At 36.3% G+C, this 19,566-nt stretch overlaps 1 protein-coding gene across 1 annotated transcript; it reads left to right on the forward strand.

Annotated features, from left to right (window-relative positions):
- Window positions 1-14,416: 14,416 nt before the first annotated feature.
- LOC136833970 (transcriptional regulator ATRX homolog) lies at window positions 14,417-15,523 on the forward strand. Its single transcript, XM_067096247.1, has one exon. The coding sequence runs from the start codon at window positions 14,417-14,419 to the stop codon at window positions 15,521-15,523; it is 1,107 nt and encodes a 368-aa protein (XP_066952348.1).
- The last annotated feature ends 4,043 nt before the right edge of the window (window positions 15,524-19,566 follow it).

Raw genomic sequence — 19,566 nt, forward strand, 5'->3', positions numbered from 1 at the left:
AATGCCGTGCCTACCACCATTCTTCAGTGTTTTGAGATGCAACAAAATCCCCTGCTTTGCTTTATTTATCCTCACTGGAGTGGCGGGTTACCTCGTCCAGGTCATCCCATTTTATAATCATATGATGATATTTTGCCCCTTCCATTTGTACTCTCTCTCTCTCTCTCTCTCTCTCTCTCTCTCTCTCCATCAGCAGTAACCCAAAACAGACAGCTAACTACCGGGTACACAACACCTTGTTTTGGTCAACGGAGTCATACTGGACTTTTTTATTGGCTGGGGGTCGAACCCATTTGGCACGTGGAAAAGTGCAGAGCCTTTAACACTGCTCCAGGAATGCTTGGGGAGAGAGAGAGAGAGAGAGAGAGAGAGAGAGAAATAAGGGTATAAAATGACAAATAAGGGTATAAAAGTGTATACATCGCTATAATAAAAAAAAAAAATCTCGAAACAATCTTATTCACGGATAAAAACATTTCTTCATAACACACCACCTACATATTACAGATAATTTATTTTATTTACTGCAGTAGGGTCAAGCAAGGCGGCCACTTGCGTGAAAATTATCACCGGCGACAAATCCAGACGACACCAGTCAGCAACTGCAAATTCAAGACAAGAGAAGACGAAAAAAGAGAAGGGAGGAGAAGAGGAGGGAGGAGAGGAGAGCAGGAGCAGTGAGTGACAATAATAATGAAAAGAATCGCACGATCGTATATACCAACGCAAGCATGTCTTGCCACTTGGCTGTTGGGAAGCAACGCTACAGTAAACTGCGGAATAGCACAAGGGGGCTAAGAAATGGTTACGGTAAATGCGAAAGAGCGCAAAGAAGCACCGGTCGGGTACAAGAGCGTCCTTTCATGACAATGCAGTGTTATAGCCAATGTCGATTGTAAATATTTACTGCTATATGGAAATGGCTGGGTTATATCGTTCTCTGCCTGAGGGGTTGGAGTTATAAATGCTTATATGAGGAAGGGGGCAAGTACGGGGGAGGTTGAGGGGCGGGGGAGAAGGGGGTAAAGCAAAGGAAGATTATATAAATACCTAAGAAGAAAGGAGAAGACGTGAAGAAGGAAACTCAGGCGTGAGTCCGGAGATGAAGATAGTGCAGGATTCATATACCCACAAAAATGTAAAATAGTGATTGACAGAATCCTTAAACAAAAATGGATCCACATACCTTAATAACATAAAATTACGAAGATAAATACATACACCAGCATATATACATTAATAAAGCATACATTTGTTACGATAACAGAATACGAAAAAGATGGATATCCTCTAAAAAGGTCAAATGATTAAGAAGACACACAAATATTAAACGAAAACGGTGCTGTTGCCCCAAACTACAATGATAAAGAACACACATATCCCAAAAACGAAAAATAATAATAGAGGTAATACGTATTGAAACAATTTTTTTCACTCCGCAAACGATGCAAAAATCCCAGAAATATAAAATAATCCATAAATATTCAGATAGAAAAACATCAGGGCAACAGACTTTAGCGTTTTTGATATGGAGATAAAATTATATACTTAGGCTACAAAGAGATATCTTCAAATTTATGTACCAGTAAATCTCAACGTCACGTTATCAAAATCTAACAATCGTTTTCCGCAAATATGCTGCTACAGCTAAGGACTTTACAGTTTGAGAACCTTATCATAAATGGTAAGAGAAGGAAACGAGAAAGCCATTGTCCGTGTCTGACGAGTTGTGACGAAGGTTTGTATATCACTAATTTTTAAAATAAACATTAGAGTGATTTCAGTACACGGATGATACCTACGTTATGATAAGACTGAATAAGACGATGAAAAACAAATTTTTCTATCTGTACGTTTATACCTTTTACAACAATCAATGCACACACACACGCGCACGCACACACACAGCCACACACACATTACACACATTATTAGCTATTATTATTAATATTATTATATATATATATATATATATATATATATATATATATATATATATATATATATATATATATATATATATATATATGTGTGTGTGTGTGTGTGTGTATACGTGTGTACGCCTTAGTATCTTATTCTATTTAGAAACCAAATAGTAAATATATCACAAATACTTATATTGCACCGTTGAAAGATGAAGTTTCGGAAAATATTCAAATCCTGGGTACGACGACATTGCAACTATTAACAATTTTCTTCAGTTTCTTATTATGAAGCCCATGTCCTAGGTGGCAAAGAACTGACGTTAATCATCTGTCTCCTACATTTTACAAATTAACATATATTAGGTGCGGCCATCACCAGTTAACCCCATCAGTATATATTCATTCATATGAGTATGTACAACATTCCTCTTACCAAATGATACATCACGAAAGGTGAGACTCTGTTGGCCTATCGTAGCAATTTTGCAAGTGTACAGCCCAATTATTGCGAGTTTTATGGTAAAATACAAAGAGGGTTTGAAAACTAAAGTTGTTTTTTTTATCTTCTTGATTTCCATTGTTAATAGGTCACTAGTTCTTGCTTTTGCACAACCCATGTTTCCCCTTCTGATCGGTTCGATGGCACTTTCTTTTGAAGGTCTTCAATAAATATTATAATACGGGGTCGTCAGCTGCTTCTTATTGGTTTGCCTTGTCTATGAACTGTTAATAAGAAGCTCGTTATAAATTCCTTGTAATTATTCAGGATTTCGTATTGGAATATCTTACGAGATCCTGGAGAATAAAAGTGACCATTTCCCCAAATTTACAACTTTATGCCCACGTGCCTGGGTTTCTGTCTTTAGTGCATATGTTTACAGAGAAATAGTTGTCTTTCCTGTCCAGGTTACTGTCTTTACAAGACAGCTTAACGAGATCAGTGATTCACGTATTAAACAGCTCCCTTAGGGCTTGCTTAAAGGGGCTGCCCCTTAAACTAGAACTAGATGCTGTGACCAGGTAACGCTGAGGAAGCTGGGCGGCAACATAGGATAAGGACCAAAGGTAATGATGGAAAGTAAAAGGCACAAAGCTGGGGCCGGAGGGACGCGTAAAAGAGCCTTTATACTATCGGTAAGGCACGCAGGTGATAAGCCTCCGAACCCCATCCCGGCTTAAGAGTTTCTGTACAGTGGCGCATGCTCCCGCTTGAGGTCTGAAATCCCCTCTAGTAATGCTAAGAAATGTTTCTGCTTGTTAAGTCTTGACAAGAGCGCTATCAATATATCTGAGATACAGATGCTGAGTCTGCTTGAATTGCGATTTGGTTTTTCTCTCCATTAGTCCAAATAAATAACGAAAGGCGCTTCTGGGTACCACATCTGTCAGTGGCTGACGATAAAGTTTTACGCGAACTTCCCTTGTACAGATTTCAGAATGAATCTTAGAAGGTCTATCTACAAACCTTTGTAAATCATAGAGATCTAAAGAAAAGTTCGTCATGGAGTATAATAGTCGATTTCTATAAGAGTTAAATAGCTTCTTATTAATGATGGGGTTCGCCATGGAAAAGTTCTAGTAGTTTAGCAAGATAAAGGCAGACCTAATATCTTCGAGTGTTCCAGTGATATTGCAAGACAACAAAAGCACTAGCAAGTATCCCTATCGTTGTTTATAAACCGTACAGTAGAGGCACAAGATATTGACTATCACAATGGAAAAATAAGGACTTGTAATAGACCAAAATCCTAGCTATCCGTCCGGCTTATTGAAAAACTTTACCTGTTAGATCGTACTATAAAGATTAACATTACACGTGCACAATCAAGGATATTACACCCCCGTGATAACCATTTTCCACTTTGTTTCTTTGGGCCTGGTCTAGAAAAAGGCTGTTGGTTTCCCAACCAATGGGTCTTTGCTGATAATAATAATAAAAAAAAAATTAGGAATCAACAAAAGCTAGATATAAAGTTGACTTTGGAGTCACTCTCATCAAGGTGCGTCTAAGATAAACAGCAATTTATTTTCAGAGTTAACCAGGTCAGCCCCAGAGAAAAGACGAAAAGTTAAATGAAAAGAAAAAGGCTTATGAGTGAGGAAAAGAATTCCAAAGCTTGTCATAAAACTGCTTCACTCGCTAACTAGTATCATCAAATCACTTTTTCAATGGGAGATCTCCTCAACATCCCCAAATATAGTAAAAAAAATGATTAATTTAATCAAATGTTCATTTTGTAAAGGCCTTCTATGAAAGATAAGTATTCTTTATTTTTGGTAAAGAGACCAATACCACATGGCTAAAAAAGTCAGAATTAAAAACTTCAAGGTGAAGACTCGCTTAAAGAATCCCCTTCTGAGGTAATGGCATACATGATTTAATAAAAAAAAAAGAGGGTTGCTTAGTTAGAAAGACTCTCCCTTTCAAAATTGTAGTTACTTATGAGCTGTTCCTCCATCTCAAGACCCTTACTAAAAATTCCTTTCATTCCGACTGCATCTTCATCTACCTTGCAAAGACTAACTTCCAATTTGGCTTCTATCTAGTAATGGTATAAATAGTGATGTATATGAGTATGCATGTATATATGTTATGTATGCGCATTTTCCTACATGTACTGGACAATGGTAAACTGAAAGGAAAGGCGAAGTAATACAACAATCGTGAACGGGAATGCGAGAGTGTGAGTGCTGGAAAGGATTCGTGTACGTCCAACTTTCTTTACTTCAGTTAATGTTACTGAGAAAAGCTGCTGAGGCAAATCGCTCGTTCACTACAAGTGAAGACAGAAGTTTGGAAGGAAGGATACTTGAGCTGAAGCTCTCCTAGGGCTAGATTAGACTTATTTGCTGCTAGAACCAAAAGCTAAAAATGTTGAGAAAGCTTTAAGGAGGGATCAATGTTTTTGATGGGATTAGTCAAGTGGAGAGAATGGGAGACCATCAACAGTCCATAATTCGACAGTCCTAGAAGGAAAGATGCCTGAGAAACAGGTACAGCGAGCCTGACTGTGTCAGTATGGTAGGATCAATGGATATTTAAAATACAGAAGAAAAAACACGTTCACAATTTAGATGTAATACACATCACTTGTATGGGTGTCATATTCCTGCTGTTAAGGCCAACAGTGAATGAAGTCATTACTGGAAAAAAAATTACTTATCGAGAAAAAAATCCTTACATATAGAGTAGTTGGTGTGTGTGTGTGTGTGTGTGTGTGTGTGTGTGTGTGTGCGCACATTCATTATTAGTTAGACTGATTCATTACGTTAAATCATTCATCATAGTTGAAACAGATAATGTGTCACTATTCTATGTTCGTTAAACGCATAAATGCTTTGCACTGCGAAACAGAGGCGAGGATGGTTCAACTACGCACTAGCGAACATTAACTTATAGATTCGAAAGATATACGGACGTAAGAGCTGTATTTAACTCTTAACCTTTACGCTGGTGTAATTAGTAATGCACTGTCCAGTCGTTTATTATCGTGAGTTCGAATCCTACCTGGGAAGGCGAATTTCCTTTGTTATTTTGAAGACTTCAGAAAGAAGCGTTTCCGTAACTAACAGGAAAGTAAAGAGGCCACTTCAGCCATCAAAGGCCATCATCAACATGTATTCATGAAAATGGACGTAACTTTCCATTACAATAGGATGCTTATCCCATCACATTATTGGACGTTTCAATTCCTTCCCCATATAAGCAAAACTGTCATAATATTCCTCGCGGTCTCCTATTCCAGTTGGCGCAATCCATCTCTTTATTTCTGCTCCCTTTCATTTTTTACGTCTGCTACATCCGGAGGTGCTCTCTCTCTCTCTCTCTCTCTCTCTCTCTCTCTCTCTCTCTCTCTCTCTCTCTCTTCTCGAAGTCGCATAATTCTCTCTCTCTCTCTCTCTCTCTCTCTCTCTCTCTCTTCAAAGACGCCATTCAGATCATACGCCCTCCAGAGAAACATCTCCAGAGTCTTTAGTAATTTCATCAAAACAATAACATTTCCATTCTTGGCTTCCCACTTTCTCTTAATTCTTTTTTTTTCTCTTTTGAAGGTTCTGCCTTACAAATCGTCTATAGAATCATTTTTTCTATATATGTCTCAAGTAAAAACATCTAGCGACGGCTGCTTGTCTATCTGTCTGTCTGTCGCTATCTAACTGTTTGCAAGTTTATTTGCCTGCCTCACACTATCTCATTTTCTTCTTGTTCCCTTTTAATGTGATTAATTGAATAACGACCATCAACAATGAAACTCAAACGAAGCATAGTGAGGAATTTTCCAGTTACGGGTCCAGACAGCGCAGGCGCAGAATATGCTGGAAGTTAGTGCGTTCGTCACTAGTTAACAGGCTGCTGCTGATGCTGGAGTCAATCTATGAAGGATGCCAGAGGCATGACGACCATCAATTGTTGATATCTCTTAAGCATTATAGTAGTGAATTAATCATATGATGCGTTTTATTAATACTACCAATTAAAGAATAAAAAGCATCAACGTGGAATCCAAAAAAACATTTTAAGCAGCCATTAATAACGACAAAACCACCTCGAACGACATCTGGCAACAGAATTCTGTGTCGCCAGCCTGGCGCCAAATGATACTGGAATGGGGGACGGGAGGGAACGGCGGGGTTGAGGAATGGGGGAAGCAAACAGGGGAAGGGAGGGTTTCCAAGCTGGAAGACATCAGGGAGGAAAGGAAAGGAAACACGATGGAGGAGGAAAATGGGAGAGGGGGCTGGAGGGAATGGCCTGCTTGTTGCGCCAAGGCACTCTCACACACACACACACACACACACACACGTTATGTACGTCCACATAAAAGGCTACACGTTCCCATGTACACCCACACCCACCACACACGCCCGTAAGCCTCGCAGGACGGCGATTCCTGGAACGATGTTTGGATTCGTGGGCTGAGAGATATGTGGTCTTAGTAGTCACAAGACAGGGAAGGTGTATGCGCTCGCGCACGCTTATCGTCGCCGGAATAGGACGCACAAATTCCCGGAGCTCCCCGACAGCCTTTATTAGTTCCTGGACCTGTCACTTTCGAACATAAACGCGAATTCTTACAAGAGATAGCTGCAGAAACGGGCTCGCATTTTTGAGATGACAAAGAGAGACGTCTAGAACATCGCCATCAAGTTGCTCCCTGGCGTGAGAAAGGTCGTCACTTCATTCAAACATACTGAGAACATACAAGTCGAGATGACCAACCGGGAATACCATTGACATCTCTGCTAAAAGAGATCTTGGACTCGTAATGTTCCCGGGTGTCATTGGCATGAGAGAGAGAGAGAGAGATTAAACTGTCCGCCAACTAAGATTCTAACTTTCTATAAGGAATTAACTAATGACCCCTTCTGTATACTTCCTTTTTGTCAGTTCAGTCCAGTCAGCCCTGAGGCGTAGCACAAGAATAAACACTGACAAATCAATTCCTTTCAAATGAATCCGTAGACTGGTTAGATCTCCGTCTAATCAATTTTCTCACAGTGCAGTTTATTATGTAAAAGTGACATTAGGTTCCACAGTCCCTCCTAAGGAACAAAGTGCCGGAGTAAATTGCACGGTTTTCGTGGTACTTGATCTTGACAAGGAATATTACCATCATTCTGTGTAACTCCCAGCATGAATGAATACCTTACCATGCACGACTTCCATTTTCTTTTTTTATAAAAAAAAAATAAGAGGTAAAAAACAATAAGAGGTCAAGGTTCTATTAGGAGGAATCAATACATTTGAAACTTGTTGCCTTCGTTGGCACAGAACGCTCTCACAACATTGTCGGGGAAACACCATAGCCTCCTATTCTTCTTCTTCTTCTTCTTCTTCTTCTTCTTCTTCTTCTTCTTCTTCTTCCCTTTGGCAAATTTCCATTGCCATCTATTGGTGTTAATTTTCCATTCCAGGCAATCCACTTGTCCCTCATGTTTCTAATGTCCGTTTTCTACTTCATTTATTATCGAACGTTTGGAATCTAGTTCTTATTATTATTACGCATATTTTTAATCATTTAAATTCACAGTTTCCTTCCGCTTTGACATCAGTTTTATTCGAGGTGTACTTTACTATATTTAGGTAGTCTACATTTACATCTTCCTTTGCTTTCTATCTACTTTAGTAATTTTATTTTCCTATTCAACTGAAAAAAAAAATCATCCAGGAAACAGAAACATATAGTAAATTTATAAATGTTTGTGTTATAATAAACAATAAGAATAATCAGACAGGTTTCGTTGTCACTTATGAAAATGGAATTCAAGACACTCGCAACTATTGGTTACATCGAAATGAGCATATTTTTGCTTTTTGTCTCTATCTCTTTTTCATTTTTGTAAACGTAATTATTTCTTAATCTACCATGAAACTTTAACCTCGCTGTTCAAACTAACAAGAGCCTGTCCATCGTCTACGTTCTTTCACTGGCTGTTTCTTAACTTTTTAATGAATGTTTCTGATATCAATAATTTATTTAAACCACTGTTTCATCTTTAGCTAAACCCCGAGAGACTCATTTTTACAATGTCATTGCACTAGAAGCATTATAGTTTTTTAAATATAGGTATTTCAAGTCCATTATCACATATTTGTTCGAGAGAGAGAGAGAAAGGCGTGCAAACAGCAATGGTTAATTGATATAGTCTGAAGCTCATTTCGTGTATATTTTACATGAAAGACCCCTTTTGACTACTGAAAGATGGCATCGAAACGGTTCTGTTTAAATTCTGCAATAATATAATTCTGATCCTCCACTATCATCTACTTGCTATTTTTGAGAATTTATGTAGAATAATTTTTCACAGTTATTCCCGAGAGAGAGAGAGAGAGAGAGAGAGAGAGAGAGAGAGAGAGAGAGAGAGAGAGAGAGAGAGAGAGAGCAATGATATATGCTTTACACCAAGGACCACCCTCCCACTGCCTACCTGTCTGCTGGCAAGCAAGTCTACCTAACTGGTTGGCTGCAAGCCGACTTGTCTGCCTGCTAAAGAACTGCCATGCTACATTTGCTTTTAATATCTAAACAAAAGATTCATCACAGTTCCATTGTTCTGCGCAATATAAGTCTCTCAGACTGTCTTGAGTTTAAACAACTGATTAAACATCTATCAAGTTCTCTTCAGTATGAGTTCAAGGTGCGGCAACTCATTATCCAATTAAAAAAATATATTTATACAATTATAGTTGTCATTCTACACGAGGAAATAAAATCATCGGCATAACCCTTTTTCTCTATTTTGAGTCTCATTTAGCTTTAATTTGCCCATCGAGACCACAGAATCTCCAAGTCATGTGAGTGGAACCAGACTTCTTCCAAAGGCAGTCTACCGGAGCTCCCTGACAGCCTGCCTCCCTCCCTGCGAGGCAGCCACCGTGTGGTGGCATCCTTTTGAGCGCCCGTGATCCACCCACCCCCATCCTTGGCGCCAGAAGCCGCGCCCAAAGGCTCTCTCTCTCTCTCTCTCTCTCTCTCTCTCTCTCTCTCTCTCTGTGGCTACCTGCGCGATTGTGTGTGGCAACAGGGGGAGGCCTGCGCATAGCTCAATAATAAGCGACTCTTCTTCTTCTGCCCAAAGCCTCCGTCACACACACACACACACGCACATACACACAATCACGCACTGAATAAATGGACACTCAAACGCCCCCCGCACATAAAAGTAACGTATGCTCACACGTACATAAATGGAAAGCATTCCAGAGAGAGTTTTGGCGAACGGGAGCGATACAGAAAGATATAAAACGCAAAAATATGTAAAAACGATGTATGTATGTATGTATATATATATATATATATATATATATATATATATATATATATATATATATATATATATATATATATATATATATATATATATATAAACATGTCTCACAAGACTCCCATGATGAGAGAGAACCCATTTCTTTTTTTAATTTGAAGATGATGGGTAAAGAACTGTACTCTATTTCTGGCTTCTCCCGTAATCCAAAATTGGACACAATTGCGGATAAAGTTAAATGTTCAAACTGAAATAATGATTGTGCTTACCGAGATGCGTGTGCTGATTTACATCCATGACATTTTACAAGTACACACGACTCTTTCAAAAATAGTTGCCCAAAAATGTCAGATCATCTTACAGAACCTCATTTTCTCACGTTCGATATATTTTATTGTAGGATAAAATTCAGTTTTAAAAGATACTATTGACTTGTAGAATGCTGCAATTGAGAATTAGCTACTTTATCTTAAAAAATGAGCTCAAATCGTAATTATATCCAATTGATTGGGTTTCAGAATACTTTTAATCAAAATTAACCTCTTTCTCTCTCTCTCTCTCTCTCTCTCTCTCTCTCTCTCTCTCTCTCTCTCTCTATCTCACCTAACTATGTTGGACAAGCAACATTCTTTTACTTTAACCTGTAAAAATTTTACCACACTGGATGTTTTCCTTGCCAACCTACAATCTCTACCAAGCCTAAAATAATCTTCATGAATTCATCGATCGTTTTTCATTGTACAAAAGTAGATAAACAATGTACCTATTTGTTCGCAACAGCAGAGCACATATAGTATAGCCCTATCCATTTAAGCCAAAATAATTTCACTCAAATACCAGTGATATTTTACTGGAAAAATTTCCTTATTTTTTGTGATAGTGTGAACATATGACGACATTAAAACCAAAAGCTACTAATAAAATAAAAAAAACATCCGTTGATTATTATTATTATTATTATTATTCTTATTATTATTATTATTATTATTATTATTATTATTATTATTATTATTATTATTATTATTATTATTATTACTAGTAGTAGTAGTATTATCATTATTATTGCCATTCATGATACGTAATCATTCGTTTACTTAATAAACTCCACACAAAAAATCCACCTTAATGACTGTGTATATATACATACATAAATAAATTTGTATATATTTTATGTATATATGTATGTAACATATATATATATAAATATATATATATATATATAATAAAATAAAAAATATATATATATATATATATATATTATATTATAATATATATATATATATATATATATATATGATATATAATATATATAAATATATATAATATATACTACATATATATATATCCATATATATATATATATATATATATATATATATATATATATATATGTATATATGTATATATATATATATATATATATATATATATATATATATATATATATATATATATATATATATATATATATATATATATATATGTATGTATGTATGTGTGTGTGTTTTATATAAAACATGGTTTTTAGTAATGTGAATTCAGCATACACCAAGCTGAATCCTCTGTTTCCTGTGATATCTGTTATGAATCACAGCATACTATAACTGTACGTCTGTTAACGTTTCAGAGCTTTCTTCTTCTTCTTCTTCTTCTAATACATGAAAAAAGAACAAAGCATAGACAAGGCGTTCGTTTTAACCAAACCTTTAGATAGAAATTTTCAGAACGCATTCTAACCGTGAACCCTGAGTTACATTCCACAAGTCGAATTACTAACCTTTTTTGAAGTTTTCTGACAATTCGTTTGGCACTGCTATTAATTATCGTAGTCACTGTTGAACGTTTACAGATGTTCACAATTTTTCTCTTATTATCACAAAACGATGATTCTTTCCTAAATCCTTTTTCCACTTCTTAAAACTTAATTCCCAATTCATTAAATTAACAGCCACGACAAACAACCAACTATGCATTTATACCTGACAAGAACACAAAATGTCACTGAAGGTATAAAGAATCGTACTGCTCATTGAAATTCGATACCAATTTTAAATAAGTTAAAAATGCGACGAAGTTTCTTCGGCGCAATCGAGTTTTCTCTACAGTGTACAGTATAATCACGGCCACAGAAAATAGAGCTATCTTTCGGTGGTCTCGGTATAATGCTGTATGAGACGCGGTCCATGAAACTCCCTGCCGGCCGTGGTGGCTTGTCCTATATCGTTACCAGAAGCACGATTATGGCTAACTTTGACCTTAAATAAAATACAAACTACTGGGGATAGAGGGCTGCAATTTGGTATGTTTGATGACTGGAGGGTGGACATACTAATTTAAAGCCCTCTCGCCTCAGTAGTTTTTAAGATCTGAGGGCGGACAGAAAAAGTGCTGACAGAAAAAAAGTGCGGACGGACAGACAAAGCCGGCACAACAGTTGTCTTTTCAGAAAGCTAAAAAGAAACAAGTAACAGAAACTTTCTCCATACCTTTATACTAGACAAAACTGAACAAGACAACAGAGTATATTGACTGAGGTCTCTCGTTTATATTTACTTGCTATCACTCCTCCCTTTAATGAGTCACGGAATCCATATCCGGGGCCTTGAATATTATTTCATGCATAATCGAGTTACTGACTGCCATGTAATTACGTCTAACCCCTAAGGGAGAGGCTGACGTAAAAAGCCTTTATGACGGTGGTGATGATGATGACTGCCACTCAGTCTTTTTCCCTCCCCTCGACCACTGAAGGATAATTCAGCTATTTTTTAAGAGCAAAGAATTCGATTAAAAGTGAATAATGCCTTCTCTGCTTATCGTCAATTTAGAAAATATTTATTCAGTTGCATTACAAATTCTACAGTTTAGAAAGTCATTTTATTAAGCAGCAGAAACCTCACGAATTAGTCACAAGCAATTAACCCGTGAAATTTACTCGCATTAAATCAAGCAACGGGTAACCAAATAACGAAGAACTTGTTTATGAACCAAACCTGGAACAAAGTATCAACCAAAACTAATTAGCAAAGGTTGCAACATAACGAAGCACTTGCTATAGACCAAACCTGGAACAAACGTTCAACAAGAGATATTTTACGGAATTGAACGGGTAACACCACATAACGAAGGTGGGCAAACCTGGAACAAACGTATCAACAAGTGGAAATTTACTCGACTTCTCAATAACGCCATATTCACCTGGAACAAACTTAAAATTGGTGTTTACTCTAAAAATCAAACTTTGTTTCAAATGTCGTTCACTGACCAAACCTGGCAAAGGTGTGAAACTAATTAGCTAGACGTTAACTTCAAACTGAAAAGCATTGCTATTGCTTCCTCAAGAGATATTTTCCTATTTTACCTTCAAGGATGAGCACCTTGACGTTTATTCCGACTTCTTAACCATTCATGGATAAGGTGTTTCTCTCACATAGTATGTTTCGTCGTTCTCAGGAAAGCAAATGCGTGGTGATAAGACGTGCTTGTGTAAATATACCTTGGTCAGTGAGAAACTATAACCTTATTGTGCTTTAGAATCAAATTAAAAATGGAGAGACATAAACATGAGAGAGAAAGAGAGAGCAACGGAGAGGAAAGCTTATATGTATGCACGTATGTATAGAAGTGTGAAAGTACACGCACACACTTATACAGATCAAACTACCTGCCTGATAGCCCTGGCCGGTGTACCTATGGCATGAAAAGTTATCGAAGTGCAGTGAAGTCTGTGTGGAACTTTTAACTGAAGTTTCGTTACATTTCGTTACCAAATAAATTCTGTATCAAATTAAACAATTATAGCCAAAATTATTTATTTTTGTAATCTTGTCTTTCAGAACAAATCCTAATAATCTAAAAGAAGAATATAAATAATTTCCAGCAATCTTCGTCAACAAATAAAACGACCTCGGAAACCTCAGGTTTAATGATATTTCTGCTAAACTTTTTAATTAAGAAATGTAGTTGTTAAATTAAAACCAAAATTAAAACTTTACATCTTACTTCATTTGACTGCACATTTACATATTCTCTGGATAAAAGTAAAGTTTGTCTATCATGAGGTAAAGGATTATATTTAGCCAAAACAAATCTGCAGTGTTTAGACACATTTTTTTCAGTTAATTTTAACAATAATAATGGATACAGAGAATATTGAGGCATATACAATAAAACGAAAAAATATAATTTACGAAGATAAAAAGAAATACTAGACAGTTACACATAAAACTTGCTGACAACAACACGACGACTGCAACAACAACAACAACAATAATAATAATAATAATAATAATAATAATAATAATAATAATAATAATAATAATAATAATAATAATATAGTTTTCGCACTTGAGACCATATTCAGATTCAGTAGACATGTATAATTTGCTAAAATGCAGAGTGAAGGGTTCTCCATAATAAATAATAATAATAATAATAATAATAATAATAATAATAATAATAATAATAATAATAATAATAATAATAATATCCAATAGTATATGTACATGGAATGGTAGCCATGGGTTAACTCAGTGCTACTTAATAGGTTTCGCAGCACAAGACAGTAAAGGTGCTGAAGTACTTCTTAACAATAAGAATGTTATTGACAACAGCATCATTAGCGGTTGTAGGTACCATAAAGAGCAACAAATTCAAGCGGTACTGAAAACAAAGCAGGAGCAAACAGAAAAGTACATGAGTAGTCTACCAAACGCCACCTTTCAATGGTCGTAGATAATAAGGCAGGAAAAACTCAATACACGGATACAGAAGAGCAGGAAAAACTCAATACACGGATACAGAAGAGCAGGAAAAACTCAATACACGGATACAGAAGAGCAGGAAAACTCAATACACGGATACAGAAGAGCAGGAAAAAACTCAATACACGGATACAGAAGAGCAGGAAAACTCAATACACGGATACAGAAGAGCAGGAAAAACTCAATACACGGATACAGAAGAGCAGGAAAAACTCAATACACGGATACAGAAGAGCAGGAAAAACTCAATACACGGATACAGAAGAGCAGGAAAAACTCAATACACGGATACAGAAGAGCAGGAAAAACTCAATACACGGATACAGAAGAGCAGGAAAACTCAATACACGGATACAGAAGAGCAGGAAAACTCAATACACGGATACAGAAGAGCAGGAAAAACTCAATACACGGATACAGAAGAGCAGGAAAAACTCAATACACGGATACAGAAGAGCAGGAAAAACTCAATACACGGATACAGAAGAGCAGGAAAACTCAATACACGGATACAGAAGAGCAGGAAAAACTCAATACACGGATACAGAAGAGCAGGAAAAACTCAATACACGGATACAGAAGAGCAGGAAAAACTCAATACACGGATACAGAAGAGCAGGAAAAAACTCAATACACGGATACAGAAGAGCAGGAAAAACTCAATACACGGATACAGAAGAGCAGGAAAAACTCAATACACGGATACAGAAGAGCAGGAAAAACTCAATACACGGATACAGAAGAGCAGGAAAAACTCAATACACGGATACAGAAGAGCAGGAAAAACTCAATACACGGATACAGAAGAGCAGGAAAAACTCAATACACGGATACAGAAGAGCAGGAAAAACTCAATACACGGATACAGAAGAGCAGGAAAAACTCAATACACGGATACAGAAGAGCAGGAAAAACTCAATACACGGATACAGAAGAGCAGGAAAAACTCAATACACGGATACAGAAGAGCAGGAAAAACTCAATACACGGATACAGAAGAGCAGGAAAAACTCAATACACGGATACAGAAGAGCAGGAAAAACTCAATACACGGATACAGGAGAATAGTAACAATAATATCAAAATGCGAAAGAAACAAGCAAGCAGGCACAGCATTTGAGGTCATTCAATGTACACCATATTTCGTGGTTGTGTTCTATTTGTAACCAGACATGAAAATGACCGTCACATTTACAAACCAGGAAACGTTTAATCCATTTAACCCTCCACAAAACGAGTTAGAACACTCATTATAGGACATACTTCAGTTAGGAACACTAAAAAGAAAACTTGCTATATATAATTACAGCTGTCATTTGCTTTAATTTTATAATTACTACAGACATCCCGTTTTCTTTACATATACATTACTGACAGTAACAAATGATAACGAAAGAGATGGTTTCCGTATCGACAAATAGCCAAACCAGCATTGGTAGGAGGCAGATATCTACTCACTTAGAAGCGCCCTTAAATAAATGGGTTTACCTATATGTTATTCCTCTACATAGGTCCGTTCATGAGGTATTTACTTAGCGCATACCCAAAAACATATAAGGGTGAAACAAAACTTCTCCCATCTTCGTTAACAGGGGTAAGAAGAAAATCTTTTTAACCTAAATCAAGTGAAACCTACCTTTTAAATTTTTTTCAATACCCTTTAATAGCAAAAATAGGTCTTAGGAGAATGTTAAACGAAAGTTAAATATTCATCTGGAATGTCCCAGATTTATTAAGAAATCTTATATCTCGCGGAATACAAACGATCATTAAAACTAATTTACAACCTGGTTTCCCCTTCACAATTTGAAATATACATGATTGTGGAAATTATCATTATTTTACATCCAAGAATAAGGTGTTATATACCACTGATTTTGGATACAATTTTACAGCATTACACACCATACAAAAACCCCAAAAGTTGCTTAAATGGTAGAGGACTGAGATGCTGGTATTAATTGTTAGTAAATAGTGATTCTCCATTTCTTCCAGAATATTGTCGCAGCATTCAGTGCATCGAATGTAACCCTTATATATTTCTGTTGCAGAAACATGTTTATGATAAGTAATAAAATTTTCAGGAAGAGAATTCTTCAGGCATATAATAAAAATCTTAAACGATGGCATCATTAGTTTTGAGACAAGCTACATTAATTAAAATGTACAAAAAGCGACTTGTACAAATCAGATATAGACAAATCTCGATGACAAATCTACCACTTTCACTAATTCCTACTGGATATATCGCTCCTCTTTTTGGTATCATTACAATAATAGTAAGGATATGTCATTTATAAATTTAAGTCACCACTAAATTGTTTAGCATTTGAAAAACTACTGTGCTTCTAATGTAACCATTCGTTGAAGCTGTTTTACTAGAATGTACTGTATGGACTTTAATGAGAAAGAATAGTGGGACACTTGACTAAAGTGCATAAATTTTAGAAAACTATTTTCCAATCTGAGCGGACTGGGGTTGACGAGTATGACTTAATCTACGAAGCAATCAGGTGGAAAATCAAACTCTTGCCGAATAATGCTACGTGAACTACTTTGATGGACCTAAGAGTGGGAACGGTTATGTGAAATCCGAAACCATCTCTGAGGACAAGCAAGGTCATATGATTAGAATATTTCCGATTATAAGCTTGCGAAGGATCATTGTCACCAGTGTTCTTTCTCATATAAGAGAGTGGGTTTCTGGGCAACGTTTCATTCTAATTTAAGATCCTTATTAATTTCTGATTTTTTTTCTTTTGTAGTAACTGATCTCTTCTGTAACTACTTTCAAATGAACACCATATTCTTTGGAAGCCTAAATTTCAATTCAATGGTCCCTGAGGGCTTGTCCCATATGACAAGGGTTCATCTTCTGATGATGATAATAAAAATTGACGTTGTATTCATTATCTCGCTACTGGTTTCCTACCTTTTTGACAAATTTCTATCACGTTTTAGCGAAGCCTTTTAACAAAAAACGTGGTCAATTTATCGTCTGGTTTCTTTTCCATATAATTTTTAGCTAGCTACTTCCTAATAGTCAAAATTCTGCATTTCACTTTTTTGCGGTTATGAAAGCCTCCATCTTATGCACCAGTAAATAAATGCCACCCTTGTGCAACATCCCGTTCTAAGTCATTAAATCATGGCGGCCCAGGGCCGGATTAAGACCATAAGGACCCTAAGCACTTAAAGATTTTGGTGCCCTCCTTATATATGTAATTCAAAATATAACAGATTGTATACAAATTTCATAGATTGCATACAAAGTTTCCCCTGCTTTCATTTACGTTGGGGGGGTGGGGGAATTTTTTTCCTTCGATTTCATGATCCTTGGCGGAGGTCGGCACTCACTGAATGCTCTTGTTATTATTCTATATAATAATTGTATGTAAAATTTTAATTTAATGTGGGGCCCCCTTTTTGCGGATCCTGGTTCAGCTGCACCATTCGCAGTATTGCACCATATGGCCCATGGACTATGGTAAATTCGTGCTATGGAAAATTTATGTGGTGCCCCCTTCCCTTAATTGATGCCCTAAGCACGTGCTTATTTTGCTTAATGGTTAATCCACTCCTGAGTCCATGCCTCAATTCATTCTGTTTTCTATATTGCCAATTTAACTCTTACCTGACAATTCATTTCTAATACTGAGATACTGTGGCTGTTTTTCTTCTTCTGTGTCACGCCAGCCATTATCGTTAATTATGGCTCTGCGATGCTTAGGCCATACCTCGCCACCAATATATACATTAACCATCTTACTTCCCTTGACACTCTATCACAGCTTTGCCTCATTTCATTTTCTTGGGGAAGACTCAAGCTCAGTCATTCATTATATTCATTATTCGGACATAGTGATCACTTCCCTTATCCAGATTTTTAACAGCCAAATGAAACATATTTATAGCCCCACAACAGCAGAACAAACAAGACAAGAATAATAGTAATGAGAAAGTGGAATGGCGGTTGGGGTATTCTTGGAAGGAACAAAGATGAAAATCAAGCGGCCGGGGTTAAGAAAACCTCCGGAACTGCAAGAGCAACAAGCAAAGCCAAGCACACCACATACAGGCAACCAATTCCGGCGAATTATAAGCTGCACACTATAAACACGTCCGCCAACTGTCCCTGTAATGTGGGTTACCTTCGTCTTTATAACCAACTCTTCTTTTCATATGGACTATAAAGTTGGCAATATGTATGCAAATTCAATTCCAAAGTATTTTACAACTGCTGCACACTGGAGGGAGGTGAGCTAGGGGCCCATTAGGGAGGGTGGTTTGATTCTACTGCATTCATTCTCTCTCTCTCTCTCTCTCTCTCTCTCTCTCTCTCTCTCTCTCTCTCTCTCTCTGACACATACACATACACTCACACATAAATTACCACTTTCTAGCTCAATTTCAACGTCACTTTTAAGATTCGTATTCGCTCTTTTGCCTCTTGCCACAAATTTCATTTTATACAGTTCTCCATTATCGTAATTTCTCATTTCAGTCACTTTTCTAATTTTCCTTTCTTGTTTATATTCTCCGTGTTATTCTTTCATGCCAGTTTCATTCAATGAACTATTAGGAACTGGTGAGGACAGTGCACATATATTTATTATATATATATATATATATATATATATATATATATATATATATATATATATATATATATATATATATATACATATACATACATACATACATACATACATACATACATACATACATACATACATACATATATATATATATATATATATATATATATATATATATATATACATTATCTTTCGTCCAATTACTGTGGACTTGTTCACATAGTGAACAGCCTTGTTTATAATTCACTGCTTAACAAGAACGTGACCTGTTGCCGGCTTCCTTTGGGACCCTGAATATCCTTAGGGCAGAGTTGGCTCATAATATATATATATATATATATATATATATATATCTATATATATATATATATATATATGCATACAGATATGTAGACGTCTTCACAAAGTAAACAAGTCTACAGTAGCTGGATGGAAAGCTCTACGTTCATATATATATATATATATATATATATATATATATATATATATATATATATATATATATATATATAT

The sequence above is a fragment of the Macrobrachium rosenbergii genome, chromosome 52 (genome assembly GCF_040412425.1).
Source record: "Macrobrachium rosenbergii isolate ZJJX-2024 chromosome 52, ASM4041242v1, whole genome shotgun sequence".
NCBI classification, from domain to species: domain Eukaryota; kingdom Metazoa; phylum Arthropoda; class Malacostraca; order Decapoda; family Palaemonidae; genus Macrobrachium; species Macrobrachium rosenbergii.

Excerpts from the sequence above, each read along its gene's own strand:
- LOC136833970 (XM_067096247.1), top strand. The coding sequence starts at position 14,417 with ATGGTCGTAGATAATAAGGCAGGAAAAACTCAATACACGGATACAGAA.